Source organism: Antechinus flavipes, chromosome 2 (genome assembly GCF_016432865.1).
Source record: "Antechinus flavipes isolate AdamAnt ecotype Samford, QLD, Australia chromosome 2, AdamAnt_v2, whole genome shotgun sequence".
In the NCBI taxonomy this organism is placed as follows: Eukaryota; Metazoa; Chordata; class Mammalia; order Dasyuromorphia; family Dasyuridae; genus Antechinus; species Antechinus flavipes.
The window spans coordinates 208,229,480-208,252,023 of NC_067399.1; the positions used below are offsets into that span (position 1 = coordinate 208,229,480).

Below are 22,544 nucleotides of genomic sequence, written 5' to 3' on the forward strand. Positions count from 1 at the left end.
TCTTTAGTGATATCATTTCCCAGAATTTTTCTTTGGTCTTTTTTCAAAGGTCTTTTTTTTTGTCAGATTGCATTTTACTTTTAACTTTCAGTAAGATGTTTTGCTTACCATGTACACAGTGCTTTCGTCTTGCTAGGGTAGAAAAAAAAGCTGCTTTTGTAGCTTTTTTGGTGAAAATATTTACTCCCTTTTATGTGAACCTTTAAGATAACTACATTTGATTTTGGCTTAACATGAAAAGCCTGAAGTGTTACCCTATGATTCTGATATTAATTAAAAAAATAAGTGGTGGATTTACTGAGTTTGGCCTGGTTAGTTAGCAAAGTCAGGAAGCAAAACAGATTAAAAAATGGCTTCTGATCATTTTCTGCTAAGTATAAGATGTAACATTATAAATACTATAAAGAAAAGACAAGTTGAAAAGAAAAATGTATAGTTTTCAGCTGTAAGTTTCAGGAAATTTCCTTTTACACTTAAAATGGCTCAATTTATATATCAGAAAGATTATGTTTTTCAAACATTGTTTAAAATCTATTGACTCATATACAGAGGACCTCCTCCAGATCAGTCTCATGATTTTGGCACAAGATTTTAAATGAGTAATCCTCTTTTTGTAAGATGATGTAATGAGGACCTCCCACATTGTATTTGATATAGTCAATATGTACTTTTACAGAATACAAATAAAATTCTTCCTTTGAAAAAAATTCTTACATTAAAGTTTTGTAGTCAAATCTTACTTCTCATCAAAAATCCTACAGCTGCCTGAGACCTTAGTAGTCATCTAGTTTCATCTCACCCATCGTGGATAAATCATCTCTGCAAAGTTCCCCATAATTAGTTGCCCAGTCTCTGCCTAAATAACACCAATATCAGGAGAGTCAGTGTTTTTCTTAATGTTTTAATGAATCTCCCAGTTGCCCAGATTTGTAAACCAGGTGTCATCTAGTCTTTTTCTTCTCAGGCAACCCCTCCTTCCCCACAGTATCCTGTTGCTATTTTACCTTCCCAGCACCTTTCGCACCTGTCCCCTTCTCTCCTCTTTACTGCTGCCATTCTGGTACAGATCCTCATCACTGTCTGGATTATTGCAATTATCTGCTGTTAAATCTGTCTGCCTTCAATTTCACCTCACTCCAGTCCATTGTTCGTTCAACTGTTAAATTGATCTACCTAAAGTCTGACCATGTTGCCCCCTTACACCCTATTAATTAAACTCCCTTGCTACCTGCAGGATCATATATAAAAATCTGTGTAATTTTAAAAATTCTTCATAACCTGGTCCCTTCCAGCCTTTCCAGCCTTCTTATATCTTAGTTCCCTCTATTTACTGTTAAGATCCAGAAAATCCAGTGATACTGACTTCCTTATTTGCTCCTTTGAATAAGGTCTTCCATCTCTTGACTGTAGGCACTTCACTGTGCCACATGCTTTCAATGCCTTTCCTTTTCATCTCCTTTTGGCTTCTCCAAGTCTCAGTTAAAATCCTGCCTTCTGCAAGAAGTTTTTCTCTTATCTTCATAATTGTGGTGGCTTTTTTTTTTTTTGAGGTTACTTGTAAATGCTATTTTTCATTTTTTCTTTTTCTTTTGAGTCTTTTTATATATATTGACTAATATTGAAATATTTTATATCATTACATATGTATAACCTTTATCTGATTGCTTATTGTCTCAGGTATGGGAAAGGGGGAAAGAGAGAGAGGAATAGAATTTGGAACTCAAAAGCTTTAAGTAAAAATATTTTAAAAATTGAAAAAAAAATTATCGTTTAGGCATTTCCTAGTTAGCAGGAACCATCTTTCTATTCATTTATTTGTCAAAAACAAAAAGAGGTTCAAGAGATTTTTTTTATACATATAAGTCCTTTTCCTCTTTAATCTCTTTGATAGTAGTGATGTTGATGGGCCAAAGGGTATATATAATTTAGTGATTTTTTTGGCCACAGTTACAAATTGCTCTATGTAAAGATATAATGATTCACTGCATTAGCAGTATTCTAATAATATGCCTGTTCTCTACTGGACCTTTCAACAATTCTCATTTTTCATTTTTGTCATCTTTGTCATTTGAATAGGTTTGAGATAGAAGCTCAGAATTCTTATAATTTGCATTTTTAAAATATTATTTGGATAATTTTTTTTCATATAATTGTTTATAGTTTGGATTTATTCCTTTGAGCTGCATGTTGTTATCTTTTGACCATTTAGCTATTTGGAGATGATTCTTGTTCTTAGGAATTTGAATCCATTCTTTATAAATATTTACTATTGAGTAATTCTCAGAGAAACTTATTACAAATATTATTTTCCAAGTTAATTATTTTCCTTGTAGTTTTAACTATATCATTTTGTTTATAATGCTATATAATCAAAGTTGTCTATTTTGAGGCATTGGGATGTATTACATTGGGGTCTTAGGTTCTTAATTTAAATTCCAGCACTCTCACTTTCTGTTTAAACTTGGCCAAGTTACTTAATTTTTCTGAGGACATATTATCTTCATCTGTTAAAAAAAAAAAAAAAAAAGGATTTGATAAGGTCAGGGGTAGGGTACATCCAGTCTGTGGGTTTTATGAGGTCCATGAAATAATTTGCTAAGGTAACTACAAGTAATGATGCGCTAAAAGTTAAGTACATAACTTTCTACTTGTTGAGTTCTATAAATGGATAATTTTATTTGACTTGTGACTGATGTTTTAAATATCCAAATGGCCCTTGCCTGAAAAGAGGTTCCCCTCTACCTTGGATTAGATGATGCATTAAGGTCTGTTCCATTTTCTAATTTAAGCCCCTGTAATCCATTTTATATTTTCTAATTTTTTTATGTTCCTTGCATGGTCATAAATTCTACCTGGCTTTGATTCTGAAAAGTATTTCTTTCCTTGTTCTTCTAATTTGTTTTATGATTTGACTTTTTATATTTATATGATATATTTATCTGGAGCTTATCTTGGTATACCATTTGAGATGGTAGTCTGAGCTTAATTTTTGTCAGATTACTTTCCATTTTCCTTAGCTGTGTTTGTTAGATAGCAAGTCTTTTATCCATTAGTTGGAGGTCTTTGGTAGTACTTGGCAAGCTACTATACATCAAATCCTTAAATTAGCTGGCCAAAGTGCTGATCTTTGGAATTATAAAGCACTGTAACTATGTTTCTTTACTTCTTTCTATATGTTGTGTTCTTAATTTGTTCTACTAATCAACTTTTGTGTTTTTTTAACTAGTACCAAAATAATTTTGATGATTACTGCTTTGTAATATCATTTGAAATCTGATAAAATTACATGTCCTTCTTTCCCATCCCCTTTCTCCTTCCATTATTTCTTTTGGAATTCTTGGTATTTTTTTTTCCACATAATTTTTTTCCTTTTAACTTTTTTTTTGGGGGGAGGGGACAACTCTAAAATAATCTTTAGAACTTTAATTGGATGGCAGTTATTAAATAAATAAATTTCTCATTTTATGATATTAGCATAGGTCCTACCATCAGCAGTTATTTAGGTTTGTCTTTTTTTTTTTTTAAATAAAGTCTGTTTTCTAGCAGTTTTCATATGATTCCTATATATATCTTGATAACTTCCAATTAATAGATACATTCTATGGTTATTTTGCATGGACTCTCTTTTTATTTCTTTTAATGGGCTTTGTTGGCTAACTGGCCACTGATTTCATGGGCCATTTCATCTTGTGGTACTTTGTTGAAGTTACTAATTGTTTCTATTTTTTTTTTTTTAAGTTTATTCCCTGGGGTTCTTTAAATATACTTTGTATCCCAAAATGACAATTTTGTTTCCTTTTATTTCCTAAGTTTAGCTTTCTTCTCTTATTGCTCTTGAGGTAGCATTTCCAGTACTGTAGCAATTAATGGTGGTGATAATGAACATCTCTTACTACATGTTTATGAAAAGGCCTCTAGTTTGTCTTCATTATATATACTGCTGGCTCTTGGTTTTTGATAGATACTATTTATTATATTAAGGTCCTTTTATTCTTATACTTAGTCTCTTTAACAGAAGTGATTGTTTTTATTTATTGAAAGCTTCCAATGCATCTGTTGGGATAGCCATACGATTTTTTGGTTTTCTTTTAATATGGGCTAATAATATAAACCTTATTTATATGTTTATAGTTTTTCCAATATTGAATGAATTCTACTTTCTTGATGTAAATTTAGGCTGATCATAGTGTGTGTGTGTGTGTGTGTGTGTGTGTGTGTGTGTGTGCACGTGCACATGCATGTACATGCACTCATATATGTATATATATACATATATATGTTATACATGTAGTATAATAGCTTCTTTGCAAATATTTTATTAAACATTTTTTGCATCATTGCTCATTAGAGATATTGGTCTATTCTTCATTTTGTTGCTCTCTGCTTTAGCTAGAGAGAATATGTTTATATGATAAAAGGAATTTGGGGAAAACCCTTTATTATTTTTTGCAAACATTTAATATATTGGAATTGATTGTTCTTTGACAATTTGATAGAATTAAATCTATCTAATCCAGGATGCTTTTCTTTTGGTAGTATATTTGTGTCTTATTAATATCTTTTTTCTATGATTGAACTATTTATGTATTTTTATGGTGTTATGAGTATTTTATACTTTTATAAATATTTCAATTAATTTGACTTTTTTGGTGTATTTTGTTTATTTGGTCTAAATAATTTCTAATAATTAAAAAAAATCTCCTTATTTGTTGTGATTTCTTCTTTTTTTTACATTTGATTTTGGCAATTTGTTTTCCTCTCTAAAAAAAATAGACCAACTAAATGTTAGTTTTATTTTTAAAAGTCTCTCTTAGTTTTATTAATTCAATTTAATTAAAAAAACCTTTTCCCTTTAGTTTTAGGAATTATATTTTTAATTTGCTGTTTTTCTTTTTCTTTTCTTTTCTTTTCTTTCTCTCTTCTCTTCTCTTCACTTCTCTGCTCTTCTCTCTCTCTCTTTTTTTTTTTCTTTTCTTTTCTTTTCTTTCTGGAGAAGTTCCTTGTAATATTACGGCATATGACAGACAAGAATTGCATAGGATGGGTTGTGATCCATGGTGGAACTCTTCATTAGATGAGATCATAGATCTATTTATGAAGTCTTTTTTTTAAATTTGGTATATAGTATAGTGCTATGTAATATAGCACAAAAGCAAGAGTTAATGTTGGTGATCTAGTTTTAATAGAAAATTCAAGTTAGCAATAATTAAATTGGAAAAACATAATAGCTTAGGAGAACTGAAAGAGGTGTTTTAAAATCCTGATTACTTTTATCTGATTTTTGATTAGCACAATTATGTGATAGTTGCTATCTTGATATGTGTGGATGAAGTTTTGGAGATTAGAATTCTGTGCTATTAAGTGAAGGGAAAATATAGGTAAGTTAGAGTTGACAGAGGTCTTGTAGGATTCCATTATGGTACTGCTCTTGGTATTTGTATCCCTCTGTTTAATTATATTAGCACATACAGGAAAGATATAAATTAATCCATAGTATAAATGTGTTTACAGAATAGCAAATATGTTATATAATGATTTTGAACTGTATTTTGTTTGGTACATAAATGCTTATTGAATTAAATTAAATTCAAAATACAGATCATATTCAAAAATCACAAAGTTTAAATTTACTTAATTCAGGAATTTCCATAAGCATAAACACTCTTCTATAGCTTGTAAAAACATTAAAGGAAAATTTGGATTTTTAAATGAATTTGCAATATATGTGAAAACTCCACCTTGAAAATAAATAACAACCAAAAAAACAAAACAAAACACCAAAAAACCCCAATAACACCCAACAACACCCAAAACATATATAAATGATAATTAGGAAGGGAAATATACTCCATTTTCTCTTGCCCATTCCCCAAGCAATTCCTTATTAAAGCACTGGGGAGAGCAGCCCACCAAAGCTAATATATTAGAAAAGACTGACATTGTATATTTTTCATAGCCAGAGTCCTTCCTCTTTGCCATTTCCACAAAGAAGTAATAGAAGATAGAGGGGAAAGATATCCTTTCATATTTTTTTTTTTTGGAGATGTGAACTATTTACTGTTTTTTTTGAGCTTTCATTTTTTATTTTGTTGTTGTTCTATTTATATTGTTTTCTTGGTTCTGTTTACTTCAGTTTATGTTATTTCATGTATTTCTTCCCATGTTTCTCTATATTCATCATATTCGTATTTCTATTGTAAAGTAACAGTTTTCCATTATGTCATGTATTATAGTTTGGTTAGCCATTCACTAGTTGATGGGCATTTACTTTGTTTATATTTGTTAGTTACAAAAAAAAAAAAAAAAACCAAAACTAATTAGTTTTATTTTTATGAGGCCTTTCTTTTTGTCCTTGAATTTCTTGGTCAAAGAATTTTCTAGGTCAAAGAATTTTCTAGGTCAAAGGCTAGGAACATTTTAATCAGTTTCTTTGTATGATTCCAAATTAAATTTGAGGATGATTGGGCCAATTCAATTTGTTTACATGATTCTAGATTGCATTACAAAATGTTTGAAACAATTCACAACTTTATCAACAATTCATTGATATGCCGGTCTTTTTATAACCCCTCCAACACTGACTTTTCATCTTTTGTCAACTTTGCCAATTTAATGAGTATGAGATGAAACTTCAGAGTGGTGTTGTTTTGCATTTCGCTTATTTGTGATTTGGAATATTATTTTATAAGGTTATTTGAGCCAGTTGTTTTGACAATTATTTAATTTTCTTTGACCATTGGGAAATGGCTTTTGAACTTAATATTTCTATTAAATGTTTAAATATATTGGATATCAAGACTTTATGTCAACCTTTATGGTTGACAATTTTTTTTTTCTCAATTGATCCCTTCCCTTTTCTAATCCTAGTTGAGTCAATTTTGTTCATGCCAGAATCTTTGTAGTTTCATGCTATCAAAATCCTTAATACAAATAAATATAAACGAAACTTCAAATAATCTTTAAATAACCTGGGAGTTATTTAAAATGAAATGCAATGTTAGGGAAGATATTTTGGTCTATGCAAAAGTAGGATGTGCAACTTTCATCACAAAACGTATGCTATGTCTCTTTTATGCTTTGTTTTTCCAGTGTTTACTTTCACAACCCAAGTTTTGGGCCATTCAGACAACAGCTTTGATCCTCCGAACAAAATTGGAGAAAGGGAGCACTCGCCGAGTGGAACGGGCAATGATGCAGACACAGGTAGGGATGCTATGACTTTGTATACTTCTCATATTCTCTTCTTTTCTCTTCATTATCCTCATCCCTTTATTTAGTATTTATGTTAATCATATAACCCTTCTTTAAATACTGATTTTTATCAGTATCATTGTTTATGTACATTTCTTATTTAGTTTGATTTCAAAGAAAAATGTTAATGTTCCATCTCTTAGTTTTTTTTTTTTACTTTCTAGAATTTAAAGTGACTGTTTAAAAACAATTCCTCTTCACTGTCATCTGAATAGATTTTTTATTAAACAGATTTTTAAATTGTTTGCTTTTTCTTATATTTTATTCAAACTTTAAAGCTTTTTTTAAATTTTGTGTCTTTATTCTTATATTTAGCTTTTACATCACCTTTATGATGAAATATATCTTTTCCCTTACCCTGTCAAGGGTTATGCGTTTTAACAAAGAAAAAAACAAAGATGGTAGTGAGGGATAAAGCAATTCAAAACTACCACTACAACTGGATTTAACATTATATACAATGTTCCAGATTAGATTTGGTCATTGTCATTTTACCAGCATTTGGTTTTCCTTTTAATATGTTCTTTCTGTTGAGATTGTTACAATCCTTGTGTATGTTCTATTCTAGTAAAGAATTAAGTTTCAACTAAAATATTTTTCATTAGTTTTATGTCATTCATAAATATCAAGTTTTTAAAAACTTTTCTTTTAAAATTTCACATGAACTTTGCAACTCACTATAGGAATTGAGGTAAGCTGTACCATCTGGTTCATGGAAAATATTTTGCTAGTCATCTTGGCATAATGGATGATCTGCTGTATTTATTTGGAGTTAGAAAAATCTGAGTTCCATATTTTGCCTTGCTAACAGTGATAAGCTATGTGGCCATGGATAATTCACATAACATCTATGAATGTCAGTTTCTTCATCTTTAAGGGGTCAGTGATACCCATGGTATTTACCTCACAAGTCGTTAAAAAGTTAAAAAGTTTTATATAGAGTGATCACTAGTGATTTTTAATTTGAAATGTACTTGAGGTAGAATCTCTTTGGGACTCATCATGGTTTCAGATATTAACTCTGAAACAAATTATAAGCCTTATGGTAGTTAAAGAATTGGGTGGCTTTTTTTGGGGGGGGTGGTTTAGGGGTGGTGGCTAATAACAGTCCTTTATAGTTTTATCAGTGTGGCACTACTCCATGTCTGGAATTATAATTACCTGAAAAATTCACTTTCCAAATGTAACTAATTATCTCAAGGGAATAACTTAAGAACTGACCTGATCAGGCTTATTATATAATCCTTGAGCTACCATCTAAACCCCAGCGTGTGTTGATTCAGATGTTTTTAAATTTATGGTATTTATATGTGTGTTGATTTCTTGGAGTGAGTCATAAGTTTGATTTATAGATTAATTTAGTTCTGCTCCAATTTTAAACTAATAATAAAACACTATTCTGGATTGTAAAGGGTCTTAGAATTGAAGCACTCAGGCTCCTTTAAAGTCATTTTACAAAGTAAAGCCATTTTTTAGTATAAAAGCTATGAATTATCAGTGTTCAGTGCATGAGGCAAGGTTATTAATTTTTGATTCAGAATCATGGACTTTCAGAGCTGGATGGGAGTTATAAGGTCCCAAAGAATAGTTTTTACTTGGTAATCCTGGCAAGTGGTTATTGCATTTCTATTAATGAAGATCCCACCACATTCTGAGGCAACCTGTTTCATGTTTAGACAGTTTTGATTCTTAGGTTGCGGGCAGTATTTTGTAGTGAAGAGTTGGGAAGACCTGGCTTTCACATCTTGCCTCTGATAACTACTGGCTCTTTGTTCCTGGGACCTTTTCAATGCTTTGGGAATTCTCAAAGTAGCAAAAAAAGGACTTCCTTAGTGGAAGCTCCTTATACTGACAAAAAGGGACAAATAGGTGGCTTAATGGATAGCGTGGGTTTGGAATGAAGAAGAGACCTGAGTTCAAATTTAGCCTCACTCACTTAACCTCTACCTCAGGTTCCTCAATTATAAAACGAAGATAATAACAGCACTTACCTCATAAGGTTATTGTGAGGATCAAATGAGAGCATATTTGTAAAACACTTAGCACAGTGCCTGGTACATAGTAGGCACTATATAAATATTTATTCCTCTTCTCTTTATGGATCCCTTTGGCACCCTGATGAAGTCAATGGACACCTCTGAATAATGTTTTTAAATCATAAAATAAAATACACAGGATTACACAAGAAACCAGTTATATTGAAATAAAGTTATTGAACCAGTGAAGAAACAAGTTTATAATCCCCAGATTAAGAACTTCTAGACTAGATGATTTTGAAGGTCTTAGCCAACACTGATATTCTGTGATTTCTTAATTCTTTGCCTTCTTTCAGGCATTCTTATCATTGGGAGGTCAACATAGAGTAATATGTGCTGATAATACCTTAGAAATCTTTTATTCCACTTTTTTTTAAAACAATGTTGACAAATTATATAGTTTTAGAGAATAAAGTGACATTTGGAATTATTTTGTGTGGCCCAATCATTTACAGATGAGGAGTTTTGCCAGAGAATTTAAAGTGATTTGTTCAGTCCCATAGCTAAAGGTTTAGAGCTAACATCATACATTATTTCATGTTTTTAGCTTTATCTGAATGCCTTCTCTCACTCTTTCCTTACTATATCAAAGACCTAGTTAATGCTTCTTCCAGGAAGCCTCATTGTTCTTATCTGTAGTGACTAACCATTTCTCTGAAATCATTGGGCTTGTCTGAGGCAGGATTTTGGTCATTGATTTATATATTGCATTTCTTACAGTACTATCTAACTTAGTTTGTCTATATTTTGAATTGTTTATATTCGTATTATTTCCCATTCAGAAAAATGTAGACTTCTTGAGGGCAGGGGCTGCTTCATTTTTTGTCTTTATGTCTCTATTACCTAGTATAGTAAGCACCCAGTGTCACAGAAGATAAAGCACTGCCTCTGTTACTGGAAAGTCAGGCCCCAAGCACTTAGGAGCTATGTGACCATGGGCAAGTCATTTCCCTTCTGTTTACTTCTATATCCTTGCTTGTAAAATAGGGAACACAACAGCATCTGCCTCCCATGGTTGTTGAGATAACATTTGTAAAGAGATTAGAACATTGTTGTTTCTCCTTATTTGAAGAGGACCAATGATGTCATGATGCTGGGATCAGGGTACACTATTTTTGACTAGCTCATCAGTCCAATACAAGCTTGGATGGCTCTGCACCATTAGTCCTTCTCAACATTTGGGATAGAGATGGTTCTAAATGTATGCATCTCATGTTTCCTTTGTGTCAACTGCGATGCTGCAACCCTGTTTTACTCATAGAGCACGGCATCTTCTTAGATGTGGGTGCACTATGCTGGTGGTTCTGTACTCGTGTCTTCTATGTGTCACGGTTGATATTAAAATTCTTCACAAAGACCTTGACCTTGTACCTCTTTTTTTATTTTGACCTCCGTGTGAACATTTACCTAGTATGAGTTTTCCATAAAATAATCTTTTAGGTTAACATAAATTTGACATTCAAGGTATATGGCCTGCCCATCTGTGCAGACTGTTCAGCTCAAGAAGAGATCTCATTGTCCAGTACCTGATCTTGCCAGGTAATCTTCAGAATCTTCCTAAGATGATTCAGATGAAGGCAATTCAGTTTTCTGGTTTACTTGGTGTGATGCTGGTTTACTATCCAGGTTTCACAGGCATACAGCAAAGTCAGTACGGTGCTTGTTCTTTTCCTTTCATATTTTAAAAAAATTCTTTACATCCACCATTCCTTAAAATACATTGATATTTTATTGTATTTATATACTACAGTTTATTAAATCATTCTATAATCAGTGCTTTTAATTTTTTGCTGCTACAAGTGGTGCTGCTTTGAATTTATATGTGTGTGTTTAAATGTGACTATCAGTGACCTTTGGGTATTTGAGTATAGGAGTATTTTAGCAGTTTAGAAACTTTTCATTCACAATTTGTAATTGTTTTCCAGAAAGGTCATATCAATTCGCAGCAGCATAGTCATAAAAATTTCCAACAGTGACTATTTTTCTCTTCTACTCCCTTTGCTATTTGTAGCATATGAGACTTTGGCTTAATTTGGTTTTGATTTGCATGGCTCTTAATTGTAATTTGAAGCATTTCAAAAGTGTTATTGATTGTAGCTTGTTGGAATACATGGGAGCCACCTGACAGTGGCTGCTGGAGATCCAACTCAGACCTGCAAAATGGATCTCCTCGTGTGAGAGGATGATACAAGGAGACTGAGAGGCAATGATTTTTCTCTGACCTCTCTGACTGAGAGGCTATTGTGTGTCTGACCTCTCTCCTCTTCCCTCTGCCTCTAATTTATTTCATTCCTACTCCCCAACACCTGTGATCCCCAGCTGTGGAGAATTGATCTAAATGGGGAATTTTTAAGGGTCAGGTCAATTTTCTAAGAGCCTCCATAACTGTGAATAACATCTGAAGGAGTTGCAGGGCAGCCTTTGCTGACACAGTTATTGTGGACTGGGAATGAGATAAATTGTAGGCAGCGGGAAGAAGAGAAAGATCAGACAATGCAACAGCTTCTCAGTCAGAGTGGTCAGAGAACAACCACTACCTCTCAGTCTCCTTCTATCATCCTCTCACATGAGGAGATCCATTCTGCAGGTCTGGGTTGGCTCTCCGGCAGCCACTGTTAGGTGACTAGCTCCTGTGTATTCCAACAGTAGCTTTTCTTGTTTTATTTTTTCTCTGACCACTTATTTATTAGAAGACAAACTGATTCTTTCTAAAATGCAGATTTTTCTTTTGAGCCAATTTTAAGAAGCAGGAAAACTGATAAGTGTTTCTTTTTCTGAATAAAGGCAAGGGAACTTGGAATTGTATGCATAAATTAGTTTTTACAATTTTCTCCTTTTGATCTATTTTTGAACTAAAAATATAGTCTTTAGTTTTTATTTAAAGTATAAAGCAAAACAAAAATACATTTCACATTTAAAACTTTACCCCAAAAATTTGAAAAGTTCTGTGATTTCATTTATGTGCTCTTTCCATGAGCATACATTGAAACCCATTGATGCGTTGTTATCCTTTCATTTCTATCTTAGCTTTCTATCAGTAGTTCATCACAGAAAATTGACCCCATGCATTGGTGGGTTTTCTCAGGTGTTTTTACTATTCTTATGTACTAAGGCCACACTTAGGCTTAGTATTCTTTTTTTTTTTTTTAATCTTTTCATATGTAAAATGTGATTGTCTCACTTACTTTTTTGGTCATACACATCTTCTTTGTCAGTACTTGGCAAACTTTTTTCATCTCTCATTACTATCAGTAAATTTTTAAAAGTACACCATCTGTATGTTAACTTAATTATTTATTTTTTTGCTGAAGCAATTGGGGTTAAGTGACTTATCCAAGTTCACACAGTTAGGAAGTGTTAAGTGTCTGAGACCAATTTGAACTCAGGTCCTCCTGATTTCAGGGCTGGTGTCCATTGCGCTACCTAACTGCCCCTAACTTAATAATTTATAAATGTACACCTATACTAATTATCCTGAAAAATAATGCAATGTGTAAATAAAAAAGAATAAGATAAAGATAAAATCATTTTTGATCCTAGAGTAAATTAAGAGCCAAGGGAGATAATTTTTAAATAATTTTTCCAACTGCTCAAAAAAATACAATTTTTAACATTTATTTCTAGAAATTTTGAGTTCCAAATTCTTTTCCTTCCTCTGTCCTTTTCTCCTCCCTGCTCTGAGATGGTAAGCAAGTTGATACAGGTTTACATGTACAATCATACAAAATATATTTCCATATTAGTCACATTGTGAAAGAAAACAGAGACCAAAAACAAAAACATGAAAATAATAAAAGTGAAAAATTGCATGCTTCAATCTTCATTCAGAGTTCATCACTTTTTTTTTTTTTAGTGGTAGATAGCATTTTTTATCGTGAGTCCTTTGAAATTGTCCTGGAGCATTTTATTCTTGAAAATAGCCATTGTATGGTCAAAGGATATGAACAGACAATTTTCAGATGATGAAATTGAAACTATTACCACTCATATGAAAGAGTGTTCCAAATTATTATTGATCAGAGAAATGCAAATTAAGACAACTCTGAGATACCACTACACACCTGTCAGATTGGCTAAGATGACAGGAAAAAATAATGATGAATGTTGGAGGGGATGCGGGAAAACTGGGACACTGATGCATTGTTGGTGGAGTTGTGAACGAATCCAACCATTCTGGAGAGCAATCTGGAATTATGCCCAAAAAGTTATCAAATTGTGCATACCCTTTGATCCAGCAGTGTTTCTATTGGGCTTATATCCCAAAGAGATACTAAAGAAGGGAAAGGGACCTGTATGTGCTAAAATGTTTGTGGCAGCCCTGTTTGTAGTGGCTAAAAACTGGAAAATGAATGGATGCCCATCAATTGGAGAATGGCTGGGTAAATTGTGGTATATGAATATTATGGAATATTATTGTTCTGTAAGAAATGACCAGCAGGATGAATACAGAGAGGCTTGGCGAGACTTACATGAACTGATGCTAAGTGAAATGAGCAGAACCAGGAGATTATTATACACTTCGACAACGATATTGTATGAGGATGTATTCTGATGGAAGTGGATTTCTTTGACAAAGAGACCTGAGTTTCAATTGATAAATGATGGACAGAAGCAGCTACACCCAAAGAAAGAACACTGGGAAACGAATGTGAACTATCTGCATTTTTGTTTTTTTTCCCGGGTTATTTTTACCTTCTGAATCCAGTTCTCCCTGTGCAACAAGAGAATTGTTCAGTTCTGCAAACATATATTGTATCTAGGATATACTGCAACATATCCAACATATATAGGACTGCTTGCCATCTAGGGGAGGGGGTGGAGGGAAGGGGGGGAAAAATCGGAACAGAAACGAGTGCAAGGGATAATGTTGTAAAAAAATTACCCTGGCATGGATTCTGTCAATATAAAGTTATTATTAAATAAAACAAAATAAAATATAAAAAAAAGAAAAGAAAATAGCCATTGTACATGTCTTAATACGTGCAGTGTTCTCCTAATTCTGTTCTTTTCATTTTGCAATAGTTCATGTAAGTTTTTTCAAGTTTTTCTGAAGGCATTCTGTTTGTCATTTCTTGCAGCACAATAGTATTCCATTAGAGTCATATACAACACCTTGTTCAGCCATTCCCCAATTGATGGTCATCTCCTCATTCTCCAATTCTTTACCACCAAAAAAGGAGTGGCTATAAATCTTTTTGTACAAACAAATCTTTTTTCCCATTTAAAAATGTTTTATAGGATGTAGACCGGGTAGTCATATTCCTGAGTCAAAGGCTATGCAGAGATTTTAGCTCTTTGGGTATAGTTCCAAATTGCTCTTGAGAACATTTGTATTAATTCACAATTTCACCAACATTACATTAGTGTCCCAGTTTTCTCACATCCCCTCAATGGAGTTTGAGTAGGTGAAGGACATGCTCAGACCTTACCTTTTAGGAAAATCATTTTGGCTATTGTGAAGAGGATGAATTGAAGTGGAGAGAGATTTAAGGCAGGGAGATCAGTTAGGTGGCTATTAATAAGAGTTTCAACATTTGTGATTATGGGAAACATTGCAATTTCTGAAATGAGGGTGTTCTTCCTTTATATTTCTGGGCCCAACTTATTTTTCATCTAATATTTCCATGTTTTCCACTTATTTGTGAAATGGACTAAAACTGAATTAGTAATATGTCCAAATACCTTTTGTAATATGTGTTTTGCATAGTCTGTGTTTGGCTATCTAACAAAAAATCTTTCTCTTTATACTTTTTCTTCAGTAGTCTGTTCGGAAGATGCCTTATTTCTGACTGAATATCTCATTAAGAAGGACTTAAAAATATTCCAGGGTTTACTGTATCCTGCACAATATTATTTGTAAATAAGATCATCTGAACAAATTTGCCATCTATTTGGATTCCTTCTCTTACTAGAACATGTGTAGGACATTATCTATGACATTGGTAAAAACCTTGGGCAAATAGAGTAAGAAGCTACTGAGGCTAAAGCATTGCTCTTTGAGTTAGAAATCTTTGGCTTAAGTCCTGGTTACTCTGGGCAAATCACTAAATCTTGGAGCCATCATTATCCCCTTTTGTAGTTGGGGGAAAAAGAAAACATTGCTGTCAAAGTGATTATTCTTAAGCTCAGATCTGACCTTATGACACTTACTTAGTTTTAAGATTCCAGTGTCTACCTATTATCTCTGTTGTAAAACTCTTTGCAACTTTGCCCCAACCTCTGTAGCAATCAACTAGCATTAATTTGGTGCCTAGTATTCATCAGGTATTGTATGTGGCAGTTAGCAAGTTGTTGTTGATTGGTGAAGGAGTTGTTGCAGAGAGGGAGATTTCAGCTTGGAGAAAGGAAAAATTTAACAGTAGCCAAAGTTATTCACATGTAAAATGTGCTGATTCTAGAGATATTCCTAAATTTTCCCTGACTCAAGATCTTTAAATAAAGACTGAATGCTGGGTTGTGGAAAGGATTCTGTTTCAGGTAGTGATTGTACAATAAAGATCCTTGTGTCTTTTCCATCTCTCTTGAAATTTTGTGACTAAAAATTTCATCACATCTTGAGCCTTGTGGTAGTTGTTCAAGGTACCTCCTGAAGAAAGTTGTTGGTGAATTTTTTTTTTAATTGGACCCATGATTTTTTTGGTATTCTCATTTTCTCCCTCCCTCCTCCTCCCTCCCCCTCTCTCTATATATGTATACTACCAAACAAAAATCCCTCTACTATACTAGTTTGACACTGGTATACAGGTTAGGGAGAAGCACCAGAAGGCAATTAGAGAATAAGTAATGAGTCCAGAGTCATGCAGCTAAAATGTATGAGGTGGGACTTTAATCTAGACTGTTGTGGCTCTTAGACTAGCTCTCTATGTAATGTATCATGTTGTTTCTCCTAAAGAGTGATGGGGAAAAAAAATGACTAGTTAACTGTACAAATTATGAAAGGATTTTTCCCCACACCCATTTTTTTTCTTATTGAGCATTTTCCTATACCTATAGTTTTAGGAAATGCCAAGGATTTTCTGTTTTTATGCCATCTTAGTAAGAAATGAAAATATAGGGTTTTTTTTTTTGTCATTTTGTTCAAATCCTTTGATCTCTCTGTGATTTTTAATAGTTATGAGTTTTGGATGACAGCTTTCTTTTTTCCTTTGTGTCCTCTGTAGTACTTGTCAATGTCCTTCCATAAATCTTCCACAGCCCATCCAGCATGGCATATCCTTTTTTGATTGTGTTAATATTTTACATCTTTCCAGTAGAGGATATAGTGTGTTCATGGTTTATGTCTCAGAAAGCAGAGGTAGATGTAGGAGGGTTTTGACCAGGATTGTTATTAACATTGTAGGACTGGTTTCTGTGTGGTCTAAAAAACCCGTCTTAGAAAGGAGTCCTGTTCCAGGACAGGGTTTTAGATGTTGTTAATGGCTAACGTCCTGCTATAACAAAAATGCAATTTAGCTAAGAAAAAGTGATCTTACAGGTAGAAATGTCAGTGTGAGATTGATTCCAGAATATTGAAATCTCTACATTAAGGCTTGTACTTACGTCTGAGAAAATGTAAAGAATATGATTTTACATATCTTTCATTTATTAAGTTATGTGCTGCTAGAATTTTATGTAACAGTTGGGCATAATCCAAAGTTAACAGCCTCAGAAGCTTTTTTTTTTTAAGAAAGAAAAATACCAGTAATGACTTCTAATAATTTCATGGCCTGATCCTTTTTTTGAATGATTTTTTTTATTAAAGCTTTTTATTTACAAAGCATATATGCATGAGTAATTTTTCTAACATTGACCCTTGCAAAACCTTTTGTTCCAAATTTTTCCCTCTTCCCCCCACCCCCTCCCCTAGCTGGCAGGTAGTCCAATACATGTTAAATATGTTGAAATACATGTTAATCCAATATATATATATATACATATTTATACAGTTATCTTGCTGCAGAAGAAAAATTAGATCAAGAAGAAAGAAAAACTGAGAAAGAAAACAAAATGCAAGCAAATAATAATAGAGAGAGTGAGAATGCTATGTTGTGTTCTACACTCTGTTCCCACAATCCTCTCTCTGGGTGTAGATGGCTCTTTTCATCACTGAACAAGTGCAACTGGTTTGAATCATCTCATTATTGAAGAGAGTCACTTCCATCAGAATTGATTGTTGTATTGCCTTGTTGTTGCTGTGTATGATGGTTCATGTAGGTCTCTTCAAGCCTCTCTGAAATCATCCTGCTAGTCATTTCTTACAGAACAGTAGTATTCCATATCAGTGAATGACTTTTCTAGTCAATTGTCACAAATAGTTTAGGAGGTAGAATGTTACATAATGCAGTTGATAGAATGCTGGGCTTGGAGTCAAGAAGACTCATCTTCCTCAGTTCAAATCTGGGCTCAGTAAACAACTATTTACTAGTTGTGTGACACTGGACAAGTCATTTAACCCTGTTTGCCTCAGTTCCTCATCTGTAAAGTGATCAGGAGAAGGAAATGGCAAACCACTCCAGTGTCTTTGCCAAAAAAGTTCCCCAAATGGAGTCATGAAGAATTGTACACAACTGAAATGGCTAAATGGCAGTTAATGTAGGTGATAATTATAGTCCACAGTTGACTGGTTGGAGTTTTCTACACTCTTCCATACTATTTTTTTTAAGGAACATTCTTTATTTTCTCCATATAAATTCTTTTGTTCTCTATAGAAATCTTTGTGTTACAGAGAAAGCCTATACTCAAAGACTATGTCCATCTAGCACAAGCTTTGAAAATTTCCTCCAACCTAGAAAGGTTTCCAGGAAAGCCCTAGGGTGACCAGCTAAATATGGAGCTGATTCACCAGAAGGATTAGACAATTTTTTTTCAATTTTTAAATTTTTTGATGATGAGTATCTCCAAAATGGATATGAATCAAAAATAGCTCTAAGTCTTGGGACCCTTTCTCTTTTGTATTGATAATGTAGAGTAGTTAAAGAGCCTATGAAATACACAAAGTTCTTAGATTGTTCAGGATCTGTAAATGACTTCTCTTAATTTGTAGTTTTTATCTAATGATCAATGGATTCATATGATGCTGAAACCAAGGGACAACCTCTGGTACCTTGATTAAATTCTTTATGGAATATTTATAGAACAAATGAATAAAAATCCATGGGTAACAAGGAGATTTTCATGATTCAAATTAAGACAAACTGAGTCCCAGTTTGAGCACATGTAATTTATTGGTAAAGTTAACAGTTATCAATAAATGAGGTCTCTTAGCTCCTTAGCAAGCCATAAGTCTCTCAATCAGGGCAAATCATTTTTATAGAGAAAATGAGTATTCTCCAAAATAGAAGATAGCATCATAGATGGGGAAAATAATATAATTGATAAGAATCTTGCAGTCTCATTGGTGTGAGAACAATATGATTGGCTACAAACAGGAAATGAGGGGCTCCCAACAACCCCTACTTCCATCCTAAGAAATGTTCATTGAGTCTACCTGCAAGGATAGCTTAGTGGCCCAAGTAACAGAACATACTCTCTGAATAAACTTTGTATCCTTCAAGGATAACTAATTTTCTTTGAGGCAAAAATAGATTAGCAGGAAACCTGAACTTTTAAAGTTAACTACAAGATCATGAATAATTTATGGAAAAATGGAATTTCCAAACTTAACACTGAAGTAAATGAAACATGTCCCAAAATGTCAGCAGTGATACAGAATAAAAAAAACAAAAAACAAAATAGAATCAATTAGAAAAATGGAAGCATGGAGGCAATATCCATTTGATTTTCTCAAGATAAAAGGGTCATCATAAGCACTGTCAGAGAGAGAGAGATTTCCCATACTGAAGAGATCATGTATTACTTTTAGTGTGCCTAAGTAATTCTTGTACTTGAGTTATAAAATTAGAAAATTTTAGCACTAGAATCTATATTTTACAGGCCAGAAAAACAAGGCCTAGGGTTACAGACTAAGTTAATAAAATAATTTTCTACTGTTTTGCTGTCTTTCTATTTTATAAAACCATCTCTAGGATTTTCTGTTCTCTTCTTATATGACAATATTTGAGAAAAAGAAAGATGAATACATTTAAATTAAATCGTTAAGGATATCTGATTAGTATATCTACTAAAATATCTTCCAGACTTTAGATATCACCTCTTCTCCTTTTGGACCTATGATTCTTTCAACCTGACAATCAATCATTAAGCATTTATAAATTTTTAACTATATGCCAGTCAGGTGGCTAGATACTGAGAACAAAGTGAAAAAGTGTCAGACCTCAAAGAACTTATGCTTTCTTAGATATATGTGGAAAAAGTATTAACTCTGAATTCAAAGGATCTGAGTTCAAGTAGTCTGTTGACTACTCATGTGATTTTGATGAAGTCATTTAATTTTTTGAAACTTCACTTTTGTTCTCTATGGAAAAACAGGAGTGATATGGAAAAGATGCCTCTGATGTTTCTTCTAACTTAAGATCTAGATCTATAATTCTAAATATTTACTAAGCAGTTAGATAACAAGGGAGCAGAGAAGAGATTCAGGCAGACTTCATTAGAAAGTTGAAAATTGAATCTTGAAGGAAAGGAAATTTTAAGGATAGAATTGAGGATGGAGCTATATTCCAGACATGGGAACATCCAGTGAAAAAAAAGCATGAAGACTGGAAATAAGTACTCATATGAGCAACTGCAAGAAGGCTATTTTAGCTAGATTGTAATACCTGATTGAGAATAATGTGTAATAAGACTAGAAAGGTAGGTGCTAAATGCTAAACTAGAAGAAAATCTATTTGCTTTTAGTTTATTGCATGTGGGAATGATATGGTCAGATCCACCCTTTAGGGAAATCAATTTGGCTGCTGTGTAGAGATTGGAATGGAGAGATATTTAAGGCAGGGAAACTAATTAAGAAGCTATTGTGATAATTTTTGATACAAGTAATGACATTGTAAATTAGAATGGTAATTGTGTGGATGAAGAGAAATGGGCATATTCAAGAGATGTAGAATTAGAAATGACAGTCTTTGCCAGTTAATTGTATGTGTGAGGCCAGTTACTACGAAGATTTGATGATGATGATGATATAAAGCCTATATGATGGTTCTCTCTATAGAAATAGAGAAATTTGGAAGAGTGGTGTGTGTGTGTGTGTGTGTTTTGTTGGTGGGAGATTTATTAATTAATAGATCAACTAGTTACTTTGGAATGCAGTTCAGCTGAATCCTGAGGTTAGAAGTCAGACTATAAAGCAATATCCCTATTATCATAGACCCAACCTCTGAAATAGAATCTCCATTGCTATTTTTTTTTAATTATAGCTTTTTATTTACAAGATATATGCATGGGTAATTTTTCAGCATTGACTCTTGCAAAACCTTCTATTCCAACTTTTCACCTCCTTCCCCTCATCCCCTCCCCTAGATAGCAATACATGTTAAATATGTTAAAGTATATATTAAATACAATATATGTATACATAGCCATACAGTTATTTTGCTGCACAAGAAAAATTGGACTTAGAAATAAGGTAAAAATAACCTGAGAAGCAAATCAAAAATGCAAGTGGACAAAAACAGAAGGAGTGGAAATGCTATGTAGTGGTTCATAGTCATCTCCCAGAGTTCTTTCGCTGGGTGTAGCTGGTTCAGTTCATTTTTGCTCCATTGGAACTGGTTTAGTTCATCTCATTGCTGAGGATGGCCAGGCCATCAGAATTGATCATCATATAGTATTGTTGTTGAAGTATATAATGATCTCCTGGTCCTGCTTATTTCACTCAACATCAATTCGTGTCTCTCTAAGCCTCTCTGTATTCATCATTCATACAGAACAATAATATTCTATAATATTCATATACCACAGTTTATTCAGCCATTCTTCAGTTGATGAGCATCCATTCAATTTCCAGTTTCTTGCCACTACAAACAGGGCTTCCACAAACATTCTTGCACATACAAATCCCTTACCCTTCTTTAAGGTCTCTTTGGGGTATAAGCCCAGTAGTAACACTGCTGGATCAAAGGGTTATGCACAGTTTGATAACTTTTTGAGCATAGTTCCAAGTCACTCTCCAGAATGGCTGGATGTATTCACAATTCCACCAACAATGCATCTCTCCACTGCTATTTCAAATTATAGTCTTTTGGCTATCACTGTTGTCATCATCTCCTGACTATTGGAAATGATTGTTCATGTCGTGTGGATTATTTGTATGCCTGATTTTTTTCCAATAGAATATAAGGGTTTATTTGTGTGTATGTGTGTGTGTGTTTGGGTTTTTTTGGTTTGTTTTTTTTCTGACAGGACTGTTTATTTTTTTTTGTGTGTCTTTGTATCCCTAGTAGTTAGCTAAATGATTAGTCTGTGCTAAGTAAATGCTTCAGTAAATACTTTTGCTTATTGGAGTTGAGTATGTGGATGACTAAAGTTGTCTGTTTCATTAGGTATCTTTCCTGAGTCCATTACAAAATGATAGAATGGAACAATTGTTTTTTGAGAACAATTGTGAACACATGCTGAATTTTCTACTTAAAAGGGAAACATGTCTCTCAACCCACAGATCAAAGTGAGCAAGCCTGTGCATTTCTCTTTTGCTTTGTGAATTCATAGATTTCCAAAGAGATTTCTAGCAAAAGCTTAGATTGGATGCAAGTTCTCTCAATTGATGTCAAATTCTGGTAACTTTTCTATGCCCTTAGATGTATTATGGGTACATAAATGAAGTCTGCTATCAAAATTCTAAAGAATTTATAGTTTTTCTAGTGATTTCCACTAACTGCAAGGGGAGAGGCTCGCTTATGGAATATCAGTAATTTTAGGTACTGCAAGAGTAGCAGTGATTTGTTGCTGAGGAGTTGCTTCTCTAAAGTAGTAGCTCATTCCCTTTAAAAAAAGCTTCTAAACTAGGCATTTTCTCAATCTGTATTAGATTGGGAGATGTTGCTCTTATAACCTGTTTGGTATTTTTTGTCTGTTTCTTGACATTGGATGTAAGCCAGTATAGACTGATCTGATTCCCTTTGGTTTGTCCTTGAAATATACATTATTTGAATTATTTACCCAAAAGAATAAGCAGGAAAGTTATTCAGCCATTGTGTCATTTTCCTTTGCTTCCTCTAATACAGGCGACAGTATGTTCTTTTTCTTTCAGAACTGCACATGTGAAGGAGAAAATGTACTTTAATTAGCCTTCTGTGCCTCAGAGCAAGGAATTTGAAAGGAGAATTATGATTTTCACCAATGGATTGACTGCACACCCCAGAGGAATGGAGGCATTGGTAG

The 22,544-nt window shown here is 33.3% G+C and overlaps 1 protein-coding gene across 2 annotated transcripts in view; it reads left to right on the top strand.

Moving 5' to 3' along the window:
• TTC27 (tetratricopeptide repeat domain 27) overlaps positions 1–22,544 on the top strand; it is a 206,607-nt gene that overhangs the window by 81,265 nt on the left and 102,798 nt on the right. For both annotated transcript variants that reach the window (XM_051976129.1, XM_051976130.1), the window contains exon 10: positions 7,090–7,203. In XM_051976129.1, coding sequence (XP_051832089.1) covers positions 7,090–7,203 — 114 coding nt within the window. The remainder of the gene's footprint in view (positions 1–7,089; positions 7,204–22,544) is intronic.